The 19,322-nt window shown below is 36.8% G+C and overlaps 1 protein-coding gene across 3 annotated transcripts in view; it reads left to right on the forward strand.

Moving 5' to 3' along the window:
• Rfx7 (regulatory factor X7) overlaps nt 1–19,322 on the forward strand; it is a 96,324-nt gene that overhangs the window by 42,881 nt on the left and 34,121 nt on the right. For all 3 annotated transcript variants that reach the window (XM_038321432.2, XM_038321431.2, XM_038321430.2), the window contains one exon: nt 10,333–10,366. Coding sequence is in view for 2 of the 3 variants with exons in the window: in XM_038321431.2 (XP_038177359.1) it covers nt 10,333–10,366 (34 nt within the window). In the remaining variant the exon portion in view is untranslated. The remainder of the gene's footprint in view (nt 1–10,332; nt 10,367–19,322) is intronic.

Here is a 19,322-nt window from a genome sequence, read left to right on the forward strand (position 1 = left end):
TTCTTGAATTTAATGAAAATAAAGACATACTCAACCTATGGGACACTATGAAAGCAATGCTAAGAGGAAAGTTCATAGCACTAAGTGCCCACTTAGAGAAAACGGAGAAAGCACACATTAGAGACTTAACAGCACAGGTGAAAGTTCTAGAGAAAAAAAAAAGAAGCAGACTCACCTAGGAGGAGTAGAAGACTGGAAATAATCAAACTTAGGGCTGAAATCAACAAAATAGAAACACAGAAAACAATCCAAAGAATCAATGAAACAAAAAGCTGGCTCTTAGAGAAAATCAACAAGATTGACATACCCCTATCCAAACTAATCAAATGGCAGAGAGAGAACATGCAAATTAATAAGATCAGAAATGAAAAGGGGGACATAACCACAGACACAGAGGAAATTCAGAGAATCATTAGATCTTACTACAAAAGCCTGTATGCCACAAAATTTGAAAATGTAAAAGAAGTGGACATTTTTTTAGATAAGTACCATATACCAAAGTTAAACCAGGACCAGGTGAGCAATCTAAATAGACCTGTTAATCGCGAAGAATTAGAAGCTGTTATCAAAAACCTCCCTACCAAAAAAAGCCCAGGACCAGATGGTTTCATTGCAGAATTCTACCAGCACTTCCAAGAAGACTTAATACCTATACTTCTTAATGTATTTCACAATATAGAAACAGAAGAGTCTGCCAAATTCCTTTTATGAAGCTACAGTTACCCTGATACCAAAACCACACATAGACTCAACCAAGAAAGAGAATTACAGGCCAATCTCACTCATGAACATCAATGCAAAAATTCTCAATAAAATACTGGCAAACCGAATCCAAGAACACATTAGAAAAATTATCCATTATGATCAAGTAGGCTTCATCCCAGAGATGCAGGGCTGGTTCAACATACAAAAATCAGTCAATGTAATCCATCATATAAATAAACTGAAAGAAAAAAAAACCATATGATCATTTCATTAGATGCTGAAAAGCATTTGACAAAATTCAACACCCCTTTATAATAAAGGTCTTGGAGAGATTAGGGATACAGGAGTCATACCTAAGTATAGTGTTTTCTTTTATTCAATTAAAATTTATTTTATCTAACAGTCAATGAAATTTTAAAGTTGTATTCAAACTCAGTGTACTTTTTCTTACATTAAGTGGTATCAAATGGCATTTAATATGCCTCTATTACATATTTGTAATATAACATGTCATCTTGTTTAATCTTTATGAAAAACTCTATAGGATAATGTTGTCTCAGAAGGAAATAAATGGTTCGTGTAAGTAAAATACGTATAGCTAGTGAAAGATCTCAGACTGGTGTTCTAGATGGACACTGAAACATTTTTTGGTATGGAATTTATTAGAAGAGTTATTAGTGCCATGAACAGATAGACAGCAGCATGACAAGGGCTATTAAGAGAGGAAACTAGGGCCTCTATGGCTGAAGTGGGAGTTTCTGACATCTTTCTGAGGATGGGGATGATTTTACAGCACAAGCCTGCAGCCTGGCTCTCTGATTCTCATGCAGAAGTCAGGGAAGGTGTTAGAAGTAGGATATGTGGCCATCTTTAATGTAAACTCACTTCCCCAAGTGAAAGATCCTGGCACTTAGAGGTCTGTTAGCTAGAGAGTCATAGTCTCCCAGAAGAAGCCTGTCATTATCTCTCAGAGGAGATGGGCTGCTGCAGCTATTGAAGCCTGAGCAACAGCTGGATTCTAGTGTTACATTCTTTTTTTTTTTTTTTTTTGGTTTTTCGAGACAGAGTTTCTCTGTGGCTTTGGAGCCTGTCCTGGAGCTAGCTCTTGTAGACCAGGCTGGTCTCGAACTGATTCTTAAGTAGCTACAGAATCAGATTTTTGTTGTTGTTGTTGTTGTTGTTAAAAAGCAGTGGTTTATTTCTTTCCTACGTTATTGTTATTGGCCTAGGTAGGGTTACTAATGCTGGAATGAAACACCATGGTCAAAAGCAGTTTGGGGGAGTGGATAGTTATTTGACTTAAGCTTCTACTGTTCATCAGCAAAGGAAGTCAAGACAGGAACTCAAACAGGACAAGAACCTAGAGGCAGGAGCTGATGTGTGCTTATTGACTTGTCCCCAAAACTTACTTAGCTTTTGCGTTTTGGTTTTTTGAAGAAAGGTTTCTCTACGTAGCCCTGGCTGTCCAGAAACTTACTATGTAAACCATGTTGGCTTTGAACTCATAGATCGGTCTGCCTCTGCCTCCCAAGTGGTGGGATTAAAGGTATGCACCACCTGGCTTTCTTATAGAACCCAGGATCACCAGCCCAAGGTGCCATCACTCACAATGGACTGCACCTTTCCCCATCAATCACTAATTAATAAAATGTGCTCCAGACTTTCATAAAGTCCGATCTTATGGAAGCATTTTCCCAATAGAGTTTTTCCCTCGTTTCTCTCCTTTTAGATGAGTATAGCTTGTGTCAAGTTGACATAAAACTAGCCAGCACAGTTGTTATATATGTCATGGTTTTTCAAGATAAGATTAGTTGAGGATTTTTTTTTACTTCAAGAAGTGTGACATATATGAATATGTGTGAATAAACATACCGAGTATTATCATGATGCATTTAATGTTCGTAGGTATCTACTGATACTTTGAACTATCATTATTGACTTGAAATTCTGTTTGCATTGAAAGAAATGAGTGAAATTCTCAGATTGAGACTTAAGGCACGTGCATACACACACACACACACACAAATTGTTCAGTATCTAGTCCAGGAGGCCATTGGATCGGAGCCCCTGAAACCAGAGTTACAGATAATTGTGAGCCACCATATGGGTGCTGGGAATTGAACCCAGGTCTTTTGGAAAAGTAGCCAGTGATCTTAACCATCTCTTCAGTTCCACTGAAGTGGTTTCGGTGTTTACATTCCCACTAGAAATGTATGAATGTTGAATGTTCCATATCCTACCAAAATACTGTTTTTTCAGTTTTTACTTTGTTTTTGGTTTTCGTTACATTGATTTATACTCTGTGTGAGATATATGTTTGCATGTGTCTGTATGCGTATGTGCCCAAGTATGTATGGTGGAGAGATCAGAAGACAATTTTGTGAAGTAACTTTTTGCCCTCCACCTTGTAGATTCCAGGATTAAATATGGGTCACAGGTTAAGCGACAAGTGTCCTCCTTACCCTCTTAACTGTCTTGCCAGCCCTTAGTGTTTTTAATTTTTTATATTATGATGGTATGCTGTTAATATATCATTATATCTCCCTCCTTTTCTGAATGCCTAATTATGTGGACCATCGTTTTATGTATTTATTGAACATCTATATATAATTTTTTATGAAATTTCTATTCCTGTTGTTAATATATTTATTAATTGGGTTAATTGTCTTTACTTTTGAGCTACAGGAGTTCTTTATATATTCTGGACATCTTTTGTCAGATAGGTATTGTACATATTCTTTTTTTCCTTCTTTTTTTGTATTTTTTTTTTCAGACAAGGTTTCTCTGTGTGGCTTTGGAATCTTTCCTGGGACTAGCTCTGTAGACCAGGCTGGCCTCAAACTTAGAGATCCATCTGCCTCTGCCTTCCGAGTGCTGGGATTAAAGGTTTAAGCCACCACCGCCCGGCTCCTTTTTTTTTTTTTAAGATTTATTTATTATGTATGCAGTGTCCTGTCTACATACAGGCCTGCCAGAAGAGGGCACCAGATCCCATTACAGATGAATGTGAGTTATGTGGTTGCTGGGAAAATTGAACTCTGGACCTCTAGAAGAGCAGTCGGTGCTCTTAACCTCTGAGCCATCTGTCCACCCACACATAGTCTCTCTCACTCTCTTTCAGTCTCCCTCTCCCTCCCTCCCTTCTCTTCCTCCTCCTCCCCTCTTTATCTCTCTCTCCTTCCCCCCCCCCCGTCTCCCTTCCCCCATCACACACACGATCATGCACGCCCGCACGCACACGCACGCGCGTACACACACATTTATCAAGACAGGGTTTCTCTGTGTAACAGTCCTGGTTGTCCTGGGACTCACTTTGTAGACCCTACTGACCTCAAACTTAGTGAGATCCACCTGCCTCTGCCTCCCAAGTGCTGGCATTAGAGGTGTGCACAACCACTGTCCGGCCTCGCACATATTCTCTTAATTGATACTTTCAACACATAGAGCTTGCTTTTCATTTTTACAGCATCCAAAGCCTCATGTAGCCTAGGCTGGTCCTGAACTCACTACGTAGCTGGAAAATGATCTTGAATTTCTAATCTTCCTGCCTTCACCTCTTGAGTGCCGACATTAAAGATGTATAACAGCACCGTTGGTTTATAATTCATTTCTCTTTCAACAGTTAGTACTCCTACATCCCATGAAAAGTTTTTCTGTCTTTGAAATTGTAGTCATTTCCTATAGTTTTTTTCAAAATACATTATAGTTTCAGCTTTTATTTTTATATTTGTTTGTTTGTTTGAGACAGGGTTTCTCTGTGTAACAGTTAGGGCTTTCCTGGTACTCTCTCTAGACCAGGCTGGCCTAGAACTCAAAGAGATCCACCAGCCTCTGCCTCCTGAGTGTTAGCATTAAAGGCATACACCACCACTGCCTGGCTATTTTTAATTTTTATCTAGCTTTAATTATCCTATAGTATGAGGTGTGTTATTTCTATACAGATGTGTTCAGTTTATGATGTTAATCCTTTAACATCAGTATATGTTAAAGGATTCTTCTAGTTCTCTAAATATCCTTGATTTCTTTACAAATATGTTGACTGTGCTGAAGACAGTCCTCATTCCCACCTCTTTTTTATTGCATGTAGTATTGCTTTTCTCTGGCAGCTTTCATGGAATGCTTTTCATTTGTTTTCATCCTTCTGTGCTGAGATGAATGTATAATTGTATGGCTGAGGGTTTTCAGGCTTCTTGGAATCTGTGAGATTTTGTTTGTCAAAGTTTATTTAAAAAATCTGACCCTTTATTTATTATGTATTTTGTCTCAACTGCCTGGTTTTGTGTTGTAAATTCAGGGGTTATGCACTCTTTCAAGTCTTCTTTTTTAAAAATTTTTCCTTTAGGTTCAGTAAGATCTACCAGGTTTCCATTTGTGATCCTTTTACTATTTGTTGTCCTGTAAAGTCATCCAATGAGTTTTTTATTACATTTTTTATGTTCTAGAATATCAATTTATTTTTTATTTTTATACCTTAAATTTTTTCAATTAAACTACCTCCATGTACACATTTATCATGACTACTCTTTACATACTTGAGCTTGTTTGCATTCTTTTTTATTTTTTGTTTGTTTGTTTGTTTGTTTGTTTGAGACAGGGTTTCTCTGTGTAACAGCCCTAATTGTCCTGGAACTAGCTCTCTAGACTAGTCTGGCCTCGAACTCCCAGAGATCCACCTGTTTCTGCCTCCTAAGAATTGGGATTAAATGTGTGTGCCTCCACCGCCTGGCAATAATTTTTTTTTTTTTTTTTTTTTTTGGTTTTTCGAGACAGGGTTTCTCTGTGGCTTTGGAGCCTGTCCTGGAACTAGCTCTTGTAGACCAGGCTTTAAAGATGTTATTTGCAGCCGGGCGGTGGTGGCGCATGCCTTTAATCCCAGCACTCGGGAGGCAGAGGCAGGCGGATCTCTGAGTTCGAGGCCAGCCTGGTCTACAAGAGCTAGTTCCAGGACAGGCTCCAAAGCTACAGAGAAACCCTGTCTTGAAAAACAAAACAAACAAAAAAAAGATGTTATTTGCTATTTTTGATACTCGGATCATTCAAGATTTGGTTACTATGAGCTGCTTTTTCTCTGAACTCTAGGATAGGCATGCGTGCAGGTACTCTTGCACATTCAGAAGCTAGAGCTCAGCCTGGAGGATTAGCTGGTTGGTTGTTTTTGAGACAAGGTCTCTCACCAACCTTGGACTCTTTGATTAGACTAGGCTGACTGGGCAGAGTAGAGTCCCCGAGATCCACCTGTCTCCCCTTTTCAGCATCAGGATTACAAGCACACCACCACACCTTTTTACATAGGTCCTCATGCTTGTGCAGGGTCATACCTAGATTTTTATGTTAGTGCTAGAATCTGAATTCTGGTGCATAGCAAGCACTCAACTATTTAACCATCTCTCCAGCCTCCCAAATCACCTTAAAAAATGAGGATTTGTAGCCTCAACTTTCCAGTGCTGATCCTTCAGCCTCCATCTCCCCAGTTCTAGAATTAAAGGTCTATATTACTGTGGCCTGCACCATCAAAAGAAACAAGCAAAAGACCAGTAAGATGAAGAAAAAAAAAAGTCAAAACAAATCAAGTTTACAAAAATACCATTAGGTCTGTTTTGTGTTGGCCAACTGCTTCTGAACACCAGGGCCTGCACTGGAGTGTAGTTAATATACCCAGTGACAATCCATTGGCAAAAACTAATTTTTCCCTTTGCTGGTGGCTATCAGTTGCAATAACTTTTTGGTTAGAGGTAATATCCTCTGTCCACTCCTTCCTCTCAGTACTGGGACTCCATCTGACTTGAACCTATCTGCGCAGGCCCTGTGCATTCTGCCACATTCTCTGAATCATGTGTGCATCAGTCCTATTATATTTGGAGTCATCCATCACCTCTGGCTCTTATAATTGTTCTGCCTCTTCTTTTGCACAGATCCCCGAGCCCTAGGGGAGGGATTTAATGAAGACATCCCATTTAGGACTGAGTGCTCCAAAGTCTCTCTCACTCTCTGTGCATTGTCTAATTATGGGTATCTGTGTTAATTCTTATCCACTGCAAGAAGAAGCTACTCTGATACAGGTTGAACAAGGCACTAATCCATGGGTATAGCAATATGCCGTTAGGAGCATTTTATTTCTTAAGTTCCTTTCCCTATTCACAGTATGAAGTTTTCTCCTAGGCTCATACCTATCCAGTCTCATGTTCTTGACCCCGTTAGTGGTGTTTTTACGTGGGCTCTATATCATGGAGTGGGCCTTAAATCCAATTTTAAAAAGTGGTTGGTTACTTCATAAGCCAGCATTATTCATAATTTCAAAAAATTTAGAAGAAAGCTCTTTAATATGGAAATGAAACAGATATCTGCTGTCACTATCCTTCTTCATCATTGTATTGGAGAGTTTTAACTAGAATAATTAGGAAAGAAATATAAATACTGAAAATTATCAAAATATTGTTAATTATTCATGAAATATTTATCTGCAAAAGAATCTAATTCCATTAAAACTAGTAAGAGTACTGAAAGACTAGTGGGGATAAAGGTCAGCCTAGAAAACCAATAATTTGCCCCTATCAAAAGTCAGCTAGAATATGTGATAAGAAATATTATCAGTATGTCATTTCTGAGTTGTTATGGAATTAATCTGCTCCTCCAACTGCAGTTCAATCTCTGTCAGTATCATTTGATGTAATTCTTAGGAGAACTGTGGAATTTGAAAAAAAAGTGGATAAATGAACCTGGCATAGTAATGTACACCTCCCAACACTGGAAAGCAGAGACAGACAGATTTTCGAGTTTGAGGCCAGCCTAGTATACATAGTATACATAATAAGTTCTGTGCCAGACAAGGTTTAGGGTTATGTAAGGAGACCCTGTATCAATTACTTGATTAATTAAATACATATACAAAAATATTATAAAATTCATCTGGAAAAGTGAATGTACATGAATCATTGGTCATATTGAAAATGGACAAGGAGAGTCAATAATAGCTAGACATAATATATTGAAAATGGTACTACTCAGGGTTAAACAATAAGATTAGTAAAAACAAGATAAAATTCAAGAACAGATTGAAGATTACATGAAAACTTGACATAACGGATTAGGGAACAATCAAATTGGGAGAGAAAAATATGTATATTACACATACCATACACAAACATCCCAAGTAGGGATTGAGATTTTAAAAGATGTCAGAATTTTCAAAATAAAATGTATACACTTAGCTGTATAGGGTCTCTTTCTTCTTTGAGGGGGTTGTCATTTTTTGAGTCAGGATTTTTGTGTAGCTTTGGAGCTTGTCCTGGAACTCACTCTGTAGACCAGTCTGGCATTGAACTCAAAGAGATCCTTCTGCCTCTGCCTCCTGAGTGCTGGGATTAAAAGCATGCGCCACCACCGCCCGGCCTTTTTTTCTTCTTAAGATTTACTTTTAAAAAGTGTGGGGGGGGGGAGGGAGGGGGGAGGGAGGGAGAGAGGAATATGAATATGCCATATTTTTGTGCATGCCCACGTAGGCCAGAAGAGGGTACCAGATTCCTTGGAATTGAAGTTAATGGCTATAATAAACTGCTCAGTATGGGTGCTGGAAACCAAACTCAGATCTCTGGAATAACAATAAGCATTTCTTAACTGTTAAACCATCTCTCTAACCTTAGATAGAAGTTCTTAAGACAAAATGCATCATAAAGAGAAGGTTAGCCAGGCAGTCTGCCTTTATGTCACGTATGCCTTTAATCCCAGCACTCAGGAGGCAGATGCAGGCAGATCTCTTTGAGTTCGAGGCCAGACTGGTATATAGGCTCCAAAGCTACATAGAAAAACCCTGTCTCAAAAAAAAGAATGAAAGAGACAGAGAGAGAGAAAGTTAATACATTGGATTAAAAATTTTAACTTTCAGAGGCAGGCGGATCTCTGAGTTCGAGGCCAGCCTGGTCTAAAAGAGCTAGTTCCAGGACAGGCTCTAGAAACTACAGGGAAACCCTGTCTCCAAAAAAAAAAAAAAAAAAAAAAAAAACTTTGACCAGACACAGGTGCTATTAATTAGCAAAGTCAGCTGTATGTAAGGAGTTGGTATCTAAGATATATGACTTCTCGTAATTTAGTATCATTAGTCCGACCTGAGCCAGAGATTTAGCTCAGTTGATAAAGTATTTTTCTCTCAAACATGAAGACCTGAGTTAAGGCCCCAGAAATCACTTTAAAATGCTGGATTCCGTGGTGTGTGTCTACAATCCCAGCACTGGGAAAGAGTCAGGAGGATCCTTGGGGCCAGTCAGACTATTCTGATTCTATTGTTAAGCCCCAGGGCAACAAGACACTGCCTCAAAGGAGGTAGTGTGACAACTGAGGTGGTTCTTTGGTCTCTACATGAGCAAACGCATATGTACATGTACACACACAAACATATAATAGCCAGATCCACATAAAAATAAACAAAGGATGGGAACAATTTAAAAGGAAAAATCTCATGTTCAGTAGGTAACTGAAGAACACACACAGCATTGCTGAAGAAAAATATCAGTTAAAAGGTATACCAACTTATAGCCACTGTAATGATAAGTTTAAGTGTGTGTGTGTGAGAGAGAGAGAGGGAGAGGGAGAGGGAGAGGGGTAAGTAGCTGCACAGTGGTGGCACACACCTTTAGTCCCAGCACTTGGGAGACAGAGGAAGGTGCATCTCTTGAGTTTGAAGCAAGCCTGGTTTTTTTAAAGCCTGTTCTTTAGAGCGAGTTCCAGCACTGCCAGGACTATACAGAGAAACCCTGTGTCAAGAAACAAAACAAACAAAAAATCTTTTGTAGGGTTATTCAAAGAGAATTTTAATCCTACCTACCTAGAGGTACTTGTTACTCTTTCAGTCATTCTGAGCTTTACAGCTAAACATGCCTTGATGTTATTTCCAATCATTGTTTTACAGAATTGAAATATGGATATAAGTACACGATTCTGATGCTATGTATATTAACTGAAATGAAATTTTAATACTGATTTTCACTTTATAATCTATATCATATATCAAATAACTGGATTTTTAAAAGATTTTTTAATTTATATTGTGTGAGTATTTGATTATATCTGAGTATGTATGTATGTGTACCACATGCATGCTCAGAACTGGATTTATAGGTAGTTGTGAGCCTTCATGTGGGTGCTAGGAACAAAAACTGGGTCCTCTGCAAGAGTAGCAAATGCTCATAACCAAGCTAGGTAGTGGTGATGCACACCTTTAATCCCAGCATTAGGGAGGCAGAGACAGGCCTGGTCTACAGAGTAAGTCCCAGGACAGCCAAGGCCACACACAGAGATAACCTGTCTTGAAAAAACAAAAAATAAAAGTGCTCAGAACTGTTGGGTCATCTCCTCTGCTCCATAACTAGGTTTTGTTGCATCTAAGTGGCTCTTAGACTTTTTGTGAAAGGTAATTTAGTTTATGGTATCTTTTAGGACTGTGTAAAGTATCTAAATGTTTTTGCATAATTTGCTTTAATTTATACTTTAATGGGTATTATAACAAAATAGAATACTTAATAAGATGCTTCAGTTTTTCCTTAGTATATATAATTATTGTTTCTGTTTAAGAAGAATTCTTATATTTAATAATGCTCTATTCTTTATTAACTCTAACCTTCTTTTTCTTTTTAGCAAAACTGTACAATCTAAAGTGGACTGCATTTTGGTAAGTGTAATGCCTAACATCCTGCCATACTTAAACTAATAATTGATTCTAAATACCACTAAGTTGAGTGAATAAAATTTTACATTTACAACCCTCTGGGTATGTTCATTATCAACTATCTATTTTCTTGTATGTATCTCGTCAATCCCAAAAATCACAATTGGGAGAAATTGTGGTTTTGAATCTTATTGATCTTTACTAAAAGATTACTTAAACATTTAATTTAAATGAGTCGTTTTTAAAATTCTTAATACTGTGTAATTAATTATTTAAAGAAAACATTTTTAAATGTTTGGATTGATTTATTAGATAACGTTTGTCGTCATTGTTTTGGTGGCTAATGTTTTGGAATTCAGCTACAAAGATAATGTAAATTTAGGTTATAATTATAAGTACTTAAAAACTTTTAGCCGGGCGGTGGTGGCGCAAGCCTTTAATCCCAGCACTCGGGAGGCAGAGGCAGGCGGATCTCTGAGTTCGAGGCCAGCCTGGTGTACAAGAGCTAGTTCCAGGACAGGACAGGCTCTAGAAACTACAGGGAAACCCTGTCTCGAAAAAACCAAAAAAAAAAAAAAAAAAAAAAAACTTTTAATATTCTTGGTGAGTTTGTTTTTGTGAGTTTTTTTTTCATCTTTAGATTACAGTTTTTAAGATTTTTAAGCTACAATAATAGTTTTAAATTGGTAGTTCCTTGCATCTTGAAAAGATTTTATTTTTATTTATATATGTGTGAGTGTCTGTACATGTGTGCAGTTACCTGCAGACCAGAAGAAGCTGTCGGGTTCTCTAGCACTGAAGTTGCAGGGGATTGTGAGCCTCCTGATATGGATATTTCAAGAGCTCATGACTGCTGAGCCATCTCTCTAGCCCTCCTTAGGTCTTTTAAATGTATGGGGGAAAACCAGGCCATCTTTGCATGTAATCCCAGCAGTCATAGAGGTGAAGTCAAAGTGACTACAAGTTTGAAAAACAGCCTAGACTACTTAGTGGGACATACATACTCACTCTCTCTCTCTCTCTCTCTCTCTCTCTCTCTCTCTCTCTCTCTCTCTCTCTCTCCATACACACCATCTTTCTCCCCCCCACACCCTCTCTCACACACACACACATACACTTATTCATACACAGACGCTCATACACAAGCACCAGCTGGGATGACAGTACTACCACTCCCTATGCTTATGAGCATCCTACAGCTTTGCACTGTTAAATTATGAATTATCCTTCTTCTACCCACATTTTGTGGGGTTTGGTTGGTTGGTTTGAGGTATCTGGTGTTGTGATAGGTATATGATAGCTTTCTAGTGTTTTCTGTTATTGTTAGCATAGACAAATGAATAACAGTTGTTCATGGGGGAAATTTCATAAGTTCTGTACATTTCTAATTTAATGGCTGAAGGATGGCTTTGTAGGGGTGTTTTTACCTGTATTTTTCACTTCCTGTTTTCCTCCCTGGCTTCCTTCTTTTACCCCTCTGCTTCTTGTCATTGTCTTAAAATAATTCTCTGAAATAGGTTCTTGCTTCCTTTTTACAAATAAAATAACGGATAATCTTAGATTGTTATATGTATGCCATAAGGCATACGTACTTTGGAAGATTTTCCATGTTTTCTCAACATGGACAAAATAAGATGAGTAACATCAATTAAATACTAAATAAGAAGAAAAGATTTTGTATTAAACAAACAAATGAGCTTGAAATATTAGATATTGATAAGTGCCATCATAAAATTTGAAAAGGGTACATTAAGGCAAATGATGGTGACTAGAGTAAACTTAAGTAGGTGGTCAGGAAAGGCCTCTTTGAGGTCATAATAGCTGAGCAGACCTGGTCTGGCAAGATGGCTCAGTGGATAAAGAAGCACTGGCAGTAGGCTATCAACTGAGTTCCATCTCCAGAACCCAAATAAAAAGAGAAAGAGCTCCACAAATTTATCCTCTGACCTCTGTAAACATGCTGTGACATGCATGTGCACACACACAATAAACAAAAACAAAAAAAATCAAAGTCTTGTAATGACCTGCCAGCAACACATAGTAGACAGAGGGAACACACATTCAAAATTAAGAATGAGTTTTTAATATTTGAAAAATAATAAGGATTTCAGTGAGTTAAAACTCATGGAAGGAAGGGAAAGGTAGGAAGGAATAGTTTATGTCTGGTGTGCTTAGCTATGACAGGAAAGATGCATGCATCCTACACTCATTGAAAGCCAAGTAAAAAACTTAGTAGAACAGAGTGCTCAGACTTTTCAAAAATATTGCTGAGTCGAGCATGGTGGCACATACCTTTAATCCCAGAACTCAGGAGGCAAAGACAGGAAGAATTCTGAGAGTTCAAAGCCAGCCTGGTCCACATTACAAGTTCCAGGGTAGCCAGGCTACACCGAAAGACCCTATCTCAAAATAACAACCCCCACAAAAAATTGTGTTTGTGTGTGTGTGTTTATCTATACATAAGGGAAATAGGATGGAAATAGAAAAGCTAGTTAGACTATTCATTAATCCAGTAGAGCATTAGAGAATTTTGTTCAAGTGATGGAAAATGTTAACTTTTTAAATATTTATTTTTTATTTTTGCAATTACAGAATAATAATTTTTTAAACCAGGGCTGGAGAAATGGTTCAGTGGTAAGAGCACTGACTACTCTTGCAGAGGATCTGGGTTCAAGTCCCAGCACCCACATGTCAGCTCACAACTGTCTGTAACCCCAAGATCTGACACCCTCACATGACATACATGCAAGCAGAACACCAGTGCAAATAAAATAAAAACAATTTTTTTTTAAATTTCTAAATCTAGGAACTCAGGATCTGAAGCAGGAGGATTGTAAGTTCAAGATGACAGGTCTTGGGATCTTTCATGATGCAATGTTCAGTTCTTTGTGTCTAGAAGAATTGAGCAAAACACAGAAAAGCAGTAGTGAAGGCCATTGATTGAGTGACAATGAAAGCCAAGTACACTCCACAAGGCAATGGGCTCCCGAAAGCACATGGTTCAAAAGCGCCTGTGCTTAAAGTGGCTTTTAGTTACAAAAAGGAAATGAAGGGGTTCCCTGAAGGGATTAGATCCTTCTTTGACTGGCATGGATGATTAGCATCTCTGCTTATGTAACATTATATTTACTACACATGATCTAGTCTATAATCTTTATAGCCATCTGCTTGAGATGCAGTCCATATGCTTGAGCTTTTAAGTGGTTTGTGGTATTCCAAAGGTCACCTTGGGAAATCTTGTTTTCTTAGTGCATATGTGTATCTTTGGAGTAGTCTCTTACTGGGTTTTGTTTTCTAGCCAGTCAGATTTTTTTTTTTCTATTGTACAACTAAGGAACTGTCTAGGGCAGTCCAAGGAGTGTTTTCAGTTACTTGATCCTGGAGTTAACCTTCCTGGAGGTACATCTAACCCTACTTCCTGCTTCATTTAGACACAGGCAGCCTCATTTTGTAGCATTACTGTTCAGACAAAGTGAGATGGGGTCATGGTAGCAGTCTCCAGCAAGAATAATAGAGTCCTAATAGTTGTTTACTGAAGTTCAGATGTTTCTAGTAACTTAAGTACCTCTTCATTTATTGTTTTCCCTTAGGCAGCTTCCAGGTGCACACAGCTGCTCTTTTTGACCATTTAGTGTCATTCTGTAAATGTTTTAAAGGAAGCATTTGCCAACATTGTCTGGTTGGTTGATTTTTGTCTTGTTTGGTTTTGCGGGTGGGAGGAGTATTGTTCATTTGTTTGTTTGTTTTGAGACAGGGTTTTGCTGTAGACAAGTCTGAATGCAGACCTTTGTCTCTGCCTCCCAAGTGCTGGGATTAAAGGCATACGCCACAACTGCCCAGCCTTTCCAACATCTTAGCCTTTTCCTAATATTTTAACCTCCCCATGGAAAGTTTAGCATATTTCCTTCTAAAATTTGTATAGCTTAGCCTTTTCTTTTTGATCTTTGAATCATTTTGATATTGAATTTGCTTTTTGTCTTCAGTTGATATTTACCACTTGGATGGGTGTCTAACTGTTCCAGAATCATTTATTGAGAATTGTGTAGCCGAACAAAAATCATAATGTACAGGTCTTTTTCTAGACTGTGTTCCCCTCCACATCAATGACATCACCTCATTGTCTTGTCTGCTATCACTTTGTATGAAGTCTGAATTACAGACCTACAAACAACTCAAATTCTTTTTGCCATTTCCATACAAGTTTTAGAATTACTTTGTCAATTTCTATTTTAGAAAAATTGTTCCATTAATACTTTTATTGGAATTGCAGTGACTTTATCAAAGTCCTCCCCTATGAGACTGGGATGTCACTACTAATTGGTTCTTCCATAATTTCTCTCAATACACTTTTATAGCGTTCTCATAGATTTCATACAAATTTTCTTTTTTTTCTTTGATAATTTTTTATTACTTTATAAATAGTAGGAATCAAAATTTCCACTTCCTCCCCTCCTCCTACTTCCCTCCCACTCCGTGTACAAATTTTCTTAAAACTATTCCTAAATATTAAATTTTTTAAAGTTTGATGCTGTTGTGGTTGGTAATTAAAAATTTTTGTTAGCCAGTGACTATTGCCTATATTTATATTGATCTTTTGTCATGCACCCTCACTACTTATAAACTAAATACAGTGATTATTTTTTTATTTTTTGTTTACAAGATTTTTGCCTGCATATATGTAAAGGCACCTCGTGTATACAATGCCTGCAGAGACCAGAAGATGTTGAATTCCCCTGGAGCTAGAGTTGCAGGGGTTTTAAGCCAACTGTGAGTGCTGGGAAATCCAGGTCCTCTGCAACAGCAGCTAGTGCTTTTAACTCTCTAGCCCTCTAAATATAGTAATTTTATGTAGAGGCTTTAACACTTTATGGCTACTTAATTATATTATTAATGAATAGTACTTTATTCCCCTTCAGTTTATGTCTAATTACTTTTCTTCGTTGTATCAGAATATTGAATTGATTTTTCTATTTCAAATGTGAAAGAGTTCACTGTGGGAATATTGGTCTCTGGCTTCTGGTGAAAATGCAGTACACTAAACCTATCTTCCCACACGCTAGCAGTTGTGCCTGAGTTCTCTTTCAGGAGTGATAGGAATTCTCAACTCTTTTTAATTCCCACCATACTCTACATCCTCAGCAAAGATATTTTACTTAAGTGTTCTCTATTTGTATTACAATGCTTGACATTGGAGTTTGTGTTAGCGTCTTTGTGGGCAAAGTTCTTCCAAGAATCATTCTTTATAGGGTTGGGGAAACCATAATTATCTATATGAGGACAGAAAGGGGGGAGCCTCTATTTTTGTATTGTAATAATGTGTACTACCTCCTATCATTGTTTCTGGCACCATTACAATACTCAGTCAATAGAAAGCAAAATATAACGAAGTTGAATATAACAAAGAATAACAGTATCTTGTAGGAATCTCTGCTATAGGTCAGCCATTGTGCAAAGCATTTGCCTTTTTGCTTTGTGTCAATGCTTTTGTTTTAAACTATGCTTCCCAACATTTTTTTTTGCTTACAGCATTTATCTTTATTATGTACATAAATTTTATTTTTCCATTTTATGTTACTAAAATATAAATAATACCTAGAATGTACTAAATACTTAAATCTGCATGAATGAGTGATTTCATTTAATTTTGAAACTTTCAAGTGTGTTTCATGATTATTTTAAATGGGAAGAGAATTATCTTATTATTCTTAACTGCTAAAGTGATGGATGGACTAAAAGTGGTTGGGAACACTAGAATATAGGATATATGCTTTCTGAGAACCAGACTGATAGTAAAATGAGGCCTTCTAAGAGAGATTATATACTTCCTGCCCTGCCAATGTGTATACTACAATACGTCATTAGAGAGGTTTGTATAAAGCATGGACCATTTGAAAAGTTCCTTTCTTCCTCTGCTAGAGGAAGCATTTTATAGTGAATGCTAAATGCTAACTAAGGTCAGCATACTAACCCAGACTTGACTAAAACTAAAATTACATTTTGGAGTATCTAATTAAAATACACCATGGCTTTTAAATGCTTATAGTTGGAAGATAGGTTTATTTTGTGAGATAGCCTTGGAGTAACTTAGTAAAGATGTTCTAATTATCTGTGTTATTTTTATTTAGTTGAAAAATTTCCATGTTGTTTCTTTCGTATAATTTTCTTTTAATGTATTACTATTAATCCAATTTTTAAGAATTAAGCAGATAAATAAATAAAATTAACATAAAAACCCAAAGTGTATTTGAAACCACATTCCTAAATGCGAGCTTTTCTTAAATACAGAGAATGTTCTTTGATAATCTCTTTAATTTTTTTCTTTCTTATTAAAATCTACTCATACTGTTAGATATAGAACTTTCACAGTATTATAAACATAATCTGCTTAGAATCACATTATAGTCCTATCTTGGTAAATGAATTTGCCAGCATTCACATTGCAGCACCTTGGGATTCTTAGCACTGTAATTTCTCCACACATAATTATGGATGAAGTAAATTGTAAGGAGTTTTTTTGCTTTGTTTTGTTTTGATTTCTAGATAGTCCCTGCTGACAGCAAAGAAAAAGGTGAAAGCTCACATTTTGATCCACAGTGATAAGACAGAGAAAGAGGAAGGCTTGCTGGGAATGAAATGAGTCTTTTGAAACCTCAGAGCCTGCCCTTGATGACATACTTTCTCTAGCCAGGCCACACCTCTTAATCCTTCCCAAATAGTTTCACCAACTGGGGACAAGTATTGAAGTCTATGAATCTATGGGGGCCTTGCTCAAACCACAACACTACAGTTTTCCTGAAGTTTGCTTATTTAACTTAGTTCATTTTTCCTTCCCTGACCCTTAGTAACTCAACGTCTTCCAAGTGTACTTAGATCACATTCCTTATAGCAAAGCAGAGAAATTAAACCATTTTCACTTCATACCTAGTTCAATAGGTTTGTAAGTAGAAGGCCAAATTCTTAAAGTAATCAAATATAATATAAAGTGTCTGCTCTCCTAGTTGCTTGATGTTTCTAGGACTGGAATAGAAAAACAATTTCCTTTTACATCGTTAATGTAGGTACCCTATAAAAGGAAATCATACACGTCTGTAACTCCCCCTAATTTTTATAGAAGTTAGGAAATTAAAAATTAAGACAACAAACATGGAAAATGGAGTTCTCATATCTTTCCCTCTGTCTTATTTAATTCTGTGAAACAAAGTGTTGGGGCTTGGGATTATGAATGAAGAGACTGATGTATTTGACTACCTGGAACATCAGAAAACTTGTGTCATTTGTCTCCAAAAAGAAAATGAATAGATACTTACCACTAAGAGAAAAATCGTCTGAGCACACGTAACTCCTGGGGACTAGTGTACCCTGTCTGTGGTGAAGAGCCCTTGTGTTGAGTGTGTACTCGGCATGAAAGGTCCTTTGACCGCAGAGGCATAATCGCTGAGCAGCGGTCTCAGTAGCACTTGTTAAAAATCCAGGTTTCAGATCTGCCTGTCCTGGAACAACTTCAGAGTCATTGTATTAAAGCTCAGTGTGGCCATACTCATTACTACTTACAAAATGATGGATGAAATAAAGCATTTCACGTCATAAGATTATTTAAAAGAGCCAGGGGTGGTGGTGCACGCCTTTAATCCCAGCACTGAGGCCTGCCAGGGCCAGCCTGGTCGATGAGAGCTAGTTCCAAGATAGCTAGGGCTGTTACACAGAGAAACCCTGTCTTGAAAAAACAAAACAAAGCTAACAAACAAACAAAAAATTATTTAAAATGTAAAATGTAAGTTTTAACAAAAATATGGAAAAATCCTAACATTGTTGCTGGTAATATAAGTTGGCATAACAATTTGGGGGAAGTAATTAGAAATTAATAAAGTTAAAACTGTACAATTGTTGACTATATTTCTACTTTTAGAGACACATGTTGTAAAAACTCACAAGGACACAAGGGACACAAATAATATCATTAGTGTTTAAAATAGTGAATCTTTGTGATAATTTACTCTCAGAATAATGAACATTATGCCTTTTCATTATCCTTTTTTACTAGCATATACTGATTGTGTAAAACAGTAGCTTTTCTTCTGACTTGTTCATAAATGCATTTGACATCTCAATGGTGATCACCCTCCCATCGCTTTCTCTCATCCTCAACCCTCTGTTTCTTTTCCTTTTAAACATCTGTAATAGTCACACTTTTATTTTTATGCCCCCCAAAATGCACATGAAGAAGAAAATACTCAGTATTTATGAGCCTGGCTTATTTGTTTCTATTTATTTTCTTACAAATGAGATGATTTTCTTTGTGGCTGAATAAAATTGCCATTGTAAGTATCACATTTTGTTTATCTTTTATCTATTGATCAGCATTTTAGACTGATTCTATTACATTAATGTTTTAAACAGTGGGTATACAGATATTTTTATTGTATTTGCCACTGAAGGGATGTCAGAAAATTAGAAGCAAATGTAGCATTGTAATGCATGCCTATCTGTTCTCTCTGTACTTTGTGTGATGTTTTATAATTTTAGATCTTTAAAAACAAAATTGAAAGTTTCCTGTTGGACTTTATCTTATCTTTTAGGATTTTACCTCACAAAAGAATTAATTAGAACAAAACAGATAAAGCTTCATGTTTGATGATAGGGAAAGTATAATCTGATAATAGAAAGCATTATTAAGTGAATCCATACATTAAAATTAATTATCTATAAGCTGAACATATTTCTGAATAAATATTAGGATCCAAATCAAGGAACAAACAGGATAGTGTTAGAAGCTTTAATTCAAGTTGAGTTGTTAACAAGGATTTCAGTTGTTTGTTTTGTTTTGTATATATGTTTGAAGTTTAGAGGAAGAGGCCAAGAAAGCTGTGTATTTTTAAACTGTTGCCGCATAGCTGTTTTTTTGTTTTGTTTTGTTTATCAGTTTTCATCCAGTTTATTCAATAAATTAGGTAGTACTTGA

This window comes from Arvicola amphibius, chromosome 3 (genome assembly GCF_903992535.2).
Source record: "Arvicola amphibius chromosome 3, mArvAmp1.2, whole genome shotgun sequence".
In the NCBI taxonomy this organism is placed as follows: domain Eukaryota; kingdom Metazoa; phylum Chordata; class Mammalia; order Rodentia; family Cricetidae; genus Arvicola; species Arvicola amphibius.